Genomic DNA, 11,407 nt, shown 5'->3' with positions numbered 1-11,407 from the left:
ACTGGTCTCCAGACTTCAGAAAAGCATCCCCCTGGAGGAAATGGCAGCTTCAGAGGGTGGACTGTGTCGTATACCATAGAATCTAGTAGAAACATGAGTCCTGGAACAGCATCACATCCCTGCTGCGCCACCTCCCCTCCCCAAACTCTGCTCTCCTCCAGGCCCTGCCTCCAAAACTCCAGGAATACCCCAAGCTAGAGTTGGCGATGCTACCTTATATCAAGAAAGAGGAGGAGGAGGAGGAGGAGGAGGAGGAGAGTTGGGTTTTATACCCTGCTCTTCACTCAGAGTCCCAGAGCGGCTTACAATCTCCTTTCCCTTCCTCCCCCCACGACAGACACCCTGTGCAGTAGGTGGGGCTGAGAGAGCTCTTTCGAGTACTCCTCTTAAGAAAACAGCTCTGAGAGAGCGTTGACTGACCCAAGGTCACCCAGCTGCTTGCATGTGAAGGAGTGGGGAATCAAACCCGGTTCTCCAGATTAGAGTCTGCCACTTGTAACCACTGCACCAAACTGGCCCTGGTAACCACTACACCAGAGAAAAAATCCATCTCTCTCACTATTGTTTACTTATATTGGCAGTTGAATATAAATAAAATTCCCCCAAAATTCTGGTACCTAAGATCCATTTTCATTGGAGATGCCAGGGACTCATGCGAGCATGTGCTTTCCTGCTGTGTCTAGTCTTTATTCATAGCTAACAAATGAGTACACGAGCTACAGCATTTGCTTTTTCTAAAGGAGGCTTACGGACAAAACTTCTACCATAATGAATGTAAGATGCTACTGGACTCAAATACAGCCCAAATAAATGTATTAATCTTTAAGGAGTTACAGGACTTCACTCTTTGTATCAGCTTGAGTAATTAATGGATTTATTGTCTTCAACATAAACATTCACAAGTACAGTAGCAACAAAATCCATGTGCGTAGCATAATCAAACTTAAAAACATAATGAAAGAAAGATATCAAATGACAAAGATATCAAATGACTGTCAAACATAAATTTTAATTAGTTGCTGTAGATTTTCCGGGATGTGTGGCCATGGTCTTGGCAAGACCCCTTGCACGATCTGTCTCTCACCAAGGCACGCCTGCCCCCTCCCAGTTCACAAAAGTGCCGTTGTCTTTCTCAGTGAGACGGCCAAAGGTGTTCAGGATGGCTCTTGCACTTGCATCCACTGGCATGGTGGCCTGCCCATTTGAAAAGAGAGAGTACATGAAGACTTGCGCTGTGCATTAAAAAATGATAAATTAGTAAGAGGGACCAGTGGTCAGGGATGAAAGTAGGCTGGTACAGTCCAGTACAGGGTATTAGTAGGAAAGGGGCCTCCCATCTTCTGCTGGGGGAGGGAGGGACAGGTGAGTGAATGCTGGTAAGAAATGTAACAGGACAATCCTGAACTAGGGTTGCCAACCTCCAGGTGGGGGCCTAGAGATTTCCCAGAATTATAGCTCGTCTCCAGATGCCATAGATTAGTTCCCCTGGAGAGAACGGCTGCTTTGGAGGGAGGACTCCTTTGCATTGCACCGGGCTTAAGCCCCTCCCCTCCCCAAACTCCGCCTTCCCCAGGCTCCACCCCCAGATCTCCAAGAATTTCCAAATCCAGAGTTGGCAACTGCTGAAATTCTAGTCATAATCCAACACAGAGTTCAGAAAAAACCGGACGCACTTCTGACACTACGTTGGATTCTGGCTCTAGTGTGGGACTAGAGATCATTTTTGGCCTGGTTCAAGGACGCGATTCTTAGGTTTTTAGTTAGTGAGGATGTCTGAAGTATCTTTGAAATACCAAAAGTTAATAAACCATCGGAGCCTTATTTAGCTGTAAACCTAAAATATTGAAATCAATCTGGGATGTGTGCAGACAAAATTCACCCCATGAATCACCTACCTCTGTTCCTCCCATGTCCGTCTGCACCCATCCAGGATGCAATGCAACGCACAGGATCTCGTCTTCCGCATATCCCAGTGACTGGCACCGAGTGAGCATGTTCAGAGCAGCCTACGAGAGAGAGAGAGAGAGAGAGAGACATGCCAGAAACTGGGGAGAAGAAGCATTCAGTTCCATGAGGAGGCAACAGGTCAACGGCAGGTTTTGTAGATCTAGAACAGTGGTAGGGCTTTCTGCATGGGTTTTTCCACTCGGTTCTGCCCTTAGAGTGCTTCGGTTTCTCCCCAGTTTTCTGCATACATTTTTGTGCCTTTAAGCTTTCACTTAGGTCCTGTCCCAGGGGGGTTCCTGGTTATTTTGAGGCTGAGAGAGCTCTTTCAAGAACTGCTCTTTTTCAAGGACAGCTCTTGTCAGAACTATGGCTTGCCCAAGGGCATCCATCAGATACAAGTGGAGGAGTGGGGAGTCAAACCCAGTTCTCCCAGATTAGAGTCCGCACACTTAACCACTACACCAATATTGATACATTAATATCCTGTTGTAATGACAGGCTTAGCAGGTTATCTGAATTCCCAGCTTTAATTTTAAAAAGTATCTAGCACCTTCCCTTTCAGCGATATGCCTTTTCCCTTATACTTCCAAGAGGAAAAGGGACGGAGGCTTACTTAAAAAAATAAATAAATCACAGCTGGGAATTCAGAGAACCAGTTAAGCTTACTGTTACAACATCCTGGTGTCCCAGTGTAATGATGTCAGTTCTAGGTCGCTCCGTAAGTGATGTCACAGCATCAGCAGTTTGGTGTGGTGGTTAATTGCGCGGACTCTAATCTGGGAGAACTGGGTTTGATTCCTCACCCCTCCCCTTGCAGCTGCTGAATGACCTTGGGCAAGCCATAGTTCTGACAAGAGCTGTCCTTGAAAGGGCAGTTCTCTCAGAGCTCTCTCAGCCCCACCTATCTCACAGGGTGTCTGTTGTGGGGAAGGGAAGGGAAAGGAGATTGTAAGGTTCTCTGAGACTACAAGTGAAGGGCGGGGTATAAATCCAATCTCTTCTTCTTCTCCCTCCTCCTCCTCCTCCTCCTCCTCCTCCTCCTCTTCTTCTTCTTCTTTTACATGAAACTGAAAAAATAAGTCTTTGCGCCCCCTCGGTCTCCCCTGGTTGCTGGCAACCCTATTTCTAAGGAATCTAAGTAACATTCTTTCATGTTCCCCATTAGGCATAGATTGTATTTATTTTACTTGCAGCAGCTCTGAACACACCTTTTTTTCCCAACGAGTCTGAGCTTGCTTCTAAACATTTCTCATCCTTATATACTGTACCATCAAAAAAGGATATAGGCCTTAGCAGTTACATAAGGGAGGAGGGGGAAGACCAGCATCCATTCCCCGAGGGAGATTACACTCTAAATTTTGAGAATGGAAAAGACAACAGAGAAGTTAAGCAGATGTCGATGTCAACATCGAAGAAGAGAAGAGATTGGATTTATACCCTGCCCTTCACTCGGAGTCACAGAGCGGCTTACAAACTCCTTTCCTGGGGTGGAACGTGTGTTGGGAAACTTCTGTACTCTTTTTCGAAAAACAAATTTTATTATGAGGATATAACAGCAAGTCCAACTTTTAGCCATATCTCAATTCTTAATACATCCCTTTTCCAATATCCCCTCCCTCCCCAGCTTCAGGCTTCCCGCAGCGTTCCCACCCCCGACTTCATATTCATTTCCCAGTTTTTTCCTTTTTCATTAACGTTGCTTACATGTTTACAGTTTCCTTTACTCTCTTAGTTATATTTTTCAACATTATAGGTAACTACTCAGTAACTTTTTAATTCCAACATGTCTAACGTCTATTCTTAATAGTTATTAAAGCAAAACAATTTATTTTTAACATCCCAGTGTTTTTCTATATAATCTTTAAAATCCTTCCAATCTTCAAAGCATTCTTCATCTTCTCTGTTATTTAGTTTTCTCGTCATTTTGTCCATTTCTGCCATAAAAAGTACCTTCCTTATCCACTCCCATAATTCTGGTTTCTTTTCTTGTTTCCAGCATTGAGCATAAGTCATTCTAGCCGTTGTAATCAAGTACCATAGCAGTGTTCTTTTTGCTACATTCACCTCTTCCATTTTCAGACCCAAAAGTAATATTTCTGGTTCTCTTTTGAAGGGACATTTCAAGATTTTTTGCATTTCATTATGGACCTCAGTCCAAAAGTTCACTGCTTTGTCACAAGTCCACCACATATGGTAAAAGGAACCTTCTACTTTTTTACATTTCCAACATTTGTTTGACATATTATCACTCATATTAGCAATCTTTTTTGGCGCCATATACCATCTATACATCATTTTATAACAATTTTCTTTTAAATTATTACGTGTTGAAATTTTCATTGAACTTTTCCATAAACATTCCCAAGAAGACATAGATATCTCTTTATTCATATTAATTGCCCATTTAATCATTTGTTCCTTTACCGTTTCGTCTTCAGTATACCATTTCGGCAATACTTTATAAATTTTTGATATCATTTTTTCCCCTTTTTCCACCCACCCACACACATTCCATTTCATTATTTTTTTCTCTGAACCCAAATTCCTTTTTATCAGCCTTATATAAATCATAAATCTGTCTATAATTTAACCAATCATATTCAAAATCTATCTCCTCTCTACTTTTTAACTCAAGATTTTTCCCTACCACCTTCAGAATGTCTCTATACGGTATCCAGTCCTCACCTTTATGTCTTGAATATTGTTTAACAACTTCCGTTGGGACTATCCAAAGTGGTCTTTGTTCAAAGAAGAATCTTTTGTATCTCATCCAAGTCTCAAATAACGTTCTTCTTATATAACGGTGTTTGAAAAAATTATCCATTTTTACTTTCCCATACCATAAATAAGCATGCCAACCAAATTTGCAATCATGTCCTTCTAGTGTCAATAATTTCCTGTCTTCCAAATTAATCCACTTTTCAAGCCACGTTAGGCACACAGCATCATGGTAGAGTTTAAAGTTGGGTAGTTGAAATCCTCCTCTCTCTTTTGCGTCACACAGGATCTTCATTTTAATCCTTGGGTTTTTTCCGGCCCAGACAAATTTTGAAATCTCTTTTTGCCACACATTCAATGGTTTAGCATCGTTTACTACTGGAATAGTCTGAAATAAAAACATCAATCGAGGCAAAACATTCATTTTAACCACTGATATTCTTCCCATTAATGACAAGTTTAAGGTGTCCCATTTTTGTATGTCTTGCTGTATTCGACTCCAAAATTTGTCATAGTTATTCTTAAAAAGGTCTATATTTTTCATTGTCAATTCAATACCTAAGTATTTGGTTTTTTTAACTACTTCACATTGTATCAGATCTTGTAATTCTTGTTGTTTTTCTCTCGTCATATTTTTGCACATCACCTTTGACTTATTCTTGTTCACATAGAAACCTGCCAAATCTCCAAATTCTTTTATTTTCTCCATTATCAGTGGAAGAACTCCAATATATCTTCCCTCTTTATTTTTAAAAATTTCTTTAGGTTCCAGTTCTTTGTTAACATAAATCACAGTACCATTGTTTTTCTTTGCTGTCAAAGAATAGAATTCTTCTCCTAATTTTTTGTCAATCAAATATTTGCTGTCTTGTTTCCTAATATGCTCTTCTTGCAGACAAATTATATTGCATTTTTGTTTAGCCAACCAATATTTTAATTTCCTTTTATTAGGCGAATTTAGCACATTCACATTCCATGATAAAAATTTGTAATCCATATTGTCTTTTGTTACTTATCTCCAAAATCTTCTAAATTGTCGGCCAAAAATCTATACATTTGCTCTGTATCTTGATTGTATATCTTAACGAATGGTAAGAGAAAGACAATCCTTGTGGTATTTCCCATCTGAATCTGATGCTAAGTTGCTTCAACTTATCCACCAAGTTCTTGTATTTTTTCCTGTCTTGAATAATCGTTCTTGGGAGCTCCTTCATTATTATTATCTTTTTCCCATCAATCTCCAGTGATTGTGTAAATTGTTTCTTAAAAATATCCTCTTTCATTTTTTTTGTGGTCAGTTGCACAATCACATCTCTCGGCAACTTCTTCTTCTGGGCATACGCTGAATTAACTCTATAAATTAAGTCAAAACTGGCATTCAGCACACCATCATCTTCTTCCAGGAACTCTGTCAAAGCTGTAACCACTGTTGAACGGATATCTTCATCTGTTTTTTCTTCAATACCTCTCAGCCTCAGATAGGTTTTCTTGAATCACAATTTCCAATTTTTGTCAATATCTTGTGACTTTCGCTCCATTTCTGAAGATTTTGTCGCTAAACCTTGAAATTCTTTTTAAATTTCTGCCATCTCTTTCTTGACCTCTGCTACTTCAGAAACCACTAGTTCTTTCATTTTGGCCAAAAAAATTTCTTGCACGTCTTCTAGTTGTTCCATTTGTTTTTCCAACTGTTTTTCCATCTGCTGCTCCAGCTGTTTCCCCAAGACTTGGATAGCTTCCATCATTCTTTTTTCCATGGCATCCATTGCCGCTTGCCACTCCCTTTTTTCTTTCCCTGCCATTTTTGGACTCGATGTTGATGCTGCTCTCTGTCTGCCTCTTAGCTCCGTTTTTGAAAATTTTTAAATTCCGTTGTATTCCAAATTCCTGTATATATTCCAAATCTCTTTTATGCGCTTATTCGAATCGCCAACTTTTTGCTCTTCTTTAATTAAAGTCCAACCTTAAATTTACTTTTTAAAGTTCAGTCCTCCGCAAAATGGCGGGCACAATTTCTCTATGGTTTTCAGGCTAGAGTAGGCTCTTCTTTATCTTCCTGTTTCCTGTCCAGCCAAGTATTCCGTCCCTTAGTGTCCTTCTTTTTCCCCTCCGATCTTCTTCTGGTTACCTGTCAGTCCTCCGTCATCCACTCTAGCACTCAGCTTGTCTCTCCTCTCCCAAATCCCACCGGAAGTGCATTTTTGTTACTCCTTTGTTCTCTCTTTCTCACGATTTTTTATACGACAGTTTCAATTTTGACCCTGCTGTTTCTCTCTCGCCACCACAGGAATGTTAAACAAAGTCTTTCTTGCTTGATTTTATGCGTTTTAAAAGTTATTTCAGTCACCGGAATGGACCGTTTGCTTTTTAAACAACTTTATGCGCTTGTCTGCTTATTTCAAACTTCGCTTCAACTCTCTCCCGGTAAGCAAAGCGTTTTCGTTATCTTTCTTGTTTATCTTAGGTTTTCGCGCTGCTTCTCTCTGCTCCAGATCAGTCTTAGTTCTTAAGAAGTCGGGAAATGGCAAATTTATGCTGAATCCTCAGCTCGGCTGGCTCCTTTAGTGCTGCTTGCAGGTGTCCGCTTCAGGGGAGGAGATCAAAGTGTTAATCAAGCCTCCAAGCCTTGATCCCACCGATCTCAACTCTCTCCTTGGACCTAGTTGCTTGCTAGTCAATCTCCCTGACTAGGGGATGCCGCGTTGGGCAAAAACTTGCCCAAACTGTCAGAAGAAGCCACCGTCCACCCTGAGCTATTTCAGGGTGCGTCAACTCGTCATTTTATCCGACCGGAAGCCCCTGGAAACTTCTATATTCTTAATTTTTAACCATGAAAAAAGAGTCGACCCCTCCTCCTTGGTCCCTACCTTGCTACAGCGGTAACCAATGCACGGCACAAGGTCAAATATGAGGATGTTGGTGATGGAGCCGCCTTCGCTGGACACGTTGATGATGGCAGCTTTGCTGCAGCTCATCCCTTTCTGGCGGCTTTCCTGAGACGCCTTCCTCAGCAAGAGGAATGCCTGGAGAAGGAGAGGGAAGAATCAAGGAGAGCAGTGCCACCATTTGTAGGAATATGGGCTGTTACAATTTTTGTTTTGTTTCACAGTCACTCCCTGTTTCAGTTTTTCTCTTTTCTAAATGGCAACATAAAAACGCGTACACATTCACAGTCCAAAATAATATAATATTATTCAAAATTATTATTCAAATATGATATTACTCAAAAGATACCATAAACAAACTGCCTGTTTCCCGTTTCAGATTCCATTTGTTGGAATACAGAAGGACAACATCTGTCCATTTTTCTCATGTCTTTCCAGAGCAACCAAGCTATTTTTTTAGGACAGTTTTGTTCTTTCCAGTGCTGGGCAAAAAGAAGTCTTGCAGCCATCATCACACTCAATATTATTTCCTGATTTCTCCTTAGAACCGTTCCAGTACAAATAAGTGGAAACAGTTCCAGTATAAAGGGACACTGAACGGCTAACATTTCCAGTATAAAGTTTATTATAATCAGTTTTCATGGTTTAGATCAGGGGTCTCCAACATGGCGCCCATGGATGCCAAAGTGCCCACCCACTTTCCCAGTTGGCCACGGGTGCGCTATGCTTCCCAGATGTTGTGGTGTGATCGCACCCCGAAAATCCACTGGACATTCGTGCCTTTCGCGCGGCAAATTCAACATGTGACCAGGGCCTTATATACTCAAACCATCTCTTCTTGACTTCCAAATTCTTATCCTCATTAGCTTTTCCTGTTTTAATATCGTTAATATGTCCGACTGTACCCATTCATATAAATAACCATTCCATCTGTCTATAGTCCATTTTGTAGCATCTTTCCAGCCAAGCGCCATAACCGCATGGGCAGCTAAAATCATAGCTTTAAATAGATCCTGATAGGATTTATCTATTTTATAATTGCACCTTATGTCTTGTATGCATATCACTGTCCTTGAAAAAGACTGTACTGGGTACAGGTAAATTACTAGAGTCCCCTGGGACCAGTGAATGTGAAACTGAAAAGGTGCTGTTTGAATGTTTGAACATAGTGTAAACCTGGACTTTGATGTATTGCTTTGGTGAACCTTTGTTTGGTAATACTTGACGCTAATATTTACATAATAGTACAGAAAAATTTAAAAAATAAAAAGCACAAAATAGATCTACCTTAAGCATACATCTATAATACAAAGTGTCATATCTTATACCATAAGCACCTAGAAGTTGGCAACCCTAGATCATGTCCCCCTCCTAAAATGAAAAGCCGCATATGACTGGAATTTCTGTTTGCCAGGCAGTGGTTAGACAGAAGACTGTCTTCTGTAAAACAAAGGGCAGCGGGTGGTCCGATAATGAAGCCACCAAACACTACAGGCATTAAGAGCTGTAAAATGCAAGATGTTTCTGTGAAGAAGGGGCCATAGGACTTCCTTACCTGGGTCACCATCATGGGCCCTATCACGTTGTTTTTGTACACCTCGGCCATGTCCTCTGCTGTCTCTGATTCCAGACTGTTATCCTTTGCCACCCCAGCATTGTTAATCAGGAGATTCAGCCCGGCTCCTTGCAGAAGATCTGTGACTTTGGTTACAGCAGCCTGGATGCTGGATGAGTCTGTAATCTCTGCAGCAGCAAACAGAAGGTTTGAAAGGTCATTAAAGATGAAGCATCCCAGCCAGGTTCTATCCCTGTGGGCCTGTGCGCTGTAGTCAATGTAACGTAGTGGTCACAGTGTTGAGCTAAGATTTGGGGGACTTTCACCTCGAGAGCCACACCTGATTTACAATATCAGGCCCTTGTTTGCGCATCTTCCTCTCTTCTGTAATTTTCAAAATGAGGGAAAGCAGGCCCTTGTTTGCGCATCTTCCTCTCTTTTCCCCTGTAATTTTCTACATCAAAATGAGGGAAACGATTCTCTTTCTTCCATTGCATCTGAAGAAGCGAGCTCTGACCCATGAAAACTCATGCCGGAATACATACTGTTAGTCTGTAAGGTGCTACTGGGCTTCTGCTTTGTTTTGCTGCAGTACACGGTTGTGCGTCCTTGCCCCTTTCTGCCCACAGGGTGTCCTCGCACCCTCCCTTGTCCTTGGAAGTAAGAGGGAAAGGAGTTCTATGACACCTAAATCTCCCAGGATTTAGGAAAAAGCCACCCACATGCAATGCTCCCTCTAAACTGTGGAGACTTGTGAGCAAAAATTCTAGTTTGTGAGCTACTGGTATTAAAGTTGTGAGCTAGCGATTTGGCTACTGCCAAATCTGGAGCATTCCTTCCTGAGCTAAGAAAAAAAATATGTGAGCTGAAGGCTAAAAAACTGTGAGCTAGCTCAGACTAACTCAGCTTAGAGGAAACGCTGCCCAAGTGCCACATTGGCCTCTTCCCACCCGCTTTTAAAAGCAGTCGTCCAGATGACACGTGCTCCATGGGAACTTCCTTCCCTCCCCTGAAAACGAGTCACCCTTGGGAGGCAGGTCAGCCCCCTCAGCACCTGTGATTGTATCTTCCTGTCCCGCCTCCTCCCAGCGCATGCTGGTTGGCTGGCTGAGGAGGCTCTTCCTCCCCACCACAGCTGGCTTCTTCCTGGTCTCACCCCAGATCTTGAAAGTAGGATCAGCCTGGGTTGGTACTTGGCTGGGAGGCCACCAAGGAAGTCCAGGGTCATTATGCAGAGGCAGACTATGTCAAACCACCTCTGTTCATCTCTTGCCCTAAAAACCCAGGAGGGATGCCATAAGTCAGCTGCAACTTGACAGTACTTCCCAGCACAGAAGCAGCTTGTATGTTCCCCCAGCTTCCTTTTATCCTACAGAGCTTAAGATGCTGAGCGGCAGACCGGAAGGTCAGTAGCTCGGTAGTTCGGGACCCGGGTGCCGCATGACGAAGTGAGCTCCCATCTCTGGCCCCAGCTCCTGCCAAGCTAGCAGTTCGAAAGCAAGAAATTGCAAGTAGATAAATAGGTACCACTTTGGTGGGAAGGTAATAGCATTCCATGCGCCTTGGCATCTAGTCATGCCAGCCACATGGCCACGGAAACGTCTTTGGACAACGCTAGGCTTGGAAACGGAGATGAGCACTACCCCCTAGAGTTAGATCCGACTGGCTTTCAAGCAAGGGAAACCTTTACCTATCAATTATTTGGAGGGAAGGTGGCATGGTATAGCCCAGTCTCACCAGATCCTGGAAGCTGACGACTCAAGGACGACTCCGCAGCAGAAGGCAATGGCAAACCACCTCTCTTGCTCCCTTCCCCTGAAAGCCCCTTGCTAGGGTCACCATAAGTCAGTCGCAGCACGACTTGCATGAAAAAAAGTTGTTATTGACACCTCCTACTAATTCAGCAGAATGATTCTTCTGCTTGTAAATTTCCCATCGGTTGCTTCATAAAGTCATCACAGGAGTGTCCTTGTGGCAAGAAGACCCAGGAAGACCCACCGTCTTTCTGCATGGCCATTCCGAATGTTTCTAAACTGCATTTTAGCCATTTCACAAAACACTGATTTATTCTCGCTTCAGCAATTACATGGTGTTGCCCCTTCCATGCTGATTTGTGAGAGGTGCACATCTCCTCTTTTCAATTTTTAAAAAATTCTCTTGAGAAGTTTAATTTTCTTCACGAGGAAGTGGAAACCGTGCCACAAGGTGTCGCTGCAGGGCTGAGCAACAAATGGACTACAGCTGAGCAGAGGAAAGAGAGCCTTGCCTTTTTGCATGACATTTCATCACCAACCCCACTCAA

General features: G+C 42.5%; 1 protein-coding gene across 1 annotated transcript in view; it reads right to left on the bottom strand.

Annotated features, from left to right (window-relative positions):
* Positions 1-1,068: 1,068 nt before the first annotated feature.
* LOC107110635 (C-factor-like) overlaps positions 1,069-11,407 on the bottom strand; it is a 14,097-nt gene continuing 3,758 nt past the window's right edge. The window contains exons 3-6 of the mRNA XM_015411435.1: positions 9,106-9,293; positions 7,533-7,688; positions 1,896-2,006; positions 1,069-1,194 (exon numbers count right to left, since the gene is read on the bottom strand). Of these exons, the coding sequence (XP_015266921.1) occupies positions 1,081-1,194; positions 1,896-2,006; positions 7,533-7,688; positions 9,106-9,293 (569 nt within the window). The 3' untranslated portion in view covers positions 1,069-1,080. The remainder of the gene's footprint in view (positions 1,195-1,895; positions 2,007-7,532; positions 7,689-9,105; positions 9,294-11,407) is intronic.

Source organism: Gekko japonicus, unplaced genomic scaffold (genome assembly GCF_001447785.1).
Source record: "Gekko japonicus isolate JY-2015 unplaced genomic scaffold, Gekko_japonicus_V1.1 scaffold3758, whole genome shotgun sequence".
Classification (NCBI taxonomy): domain Eukaryota; kingdom Metazoa; phylum Chordata; class Lepidosauria; order Squamata; family Gekkonidae; genus Gekko; species Gekko japonicus.
The sequence above is the reverse complement of the archived record's forward strand: the minus strand, read 5'-3'. Positions and strand labels throughout refer to the sequence as shown.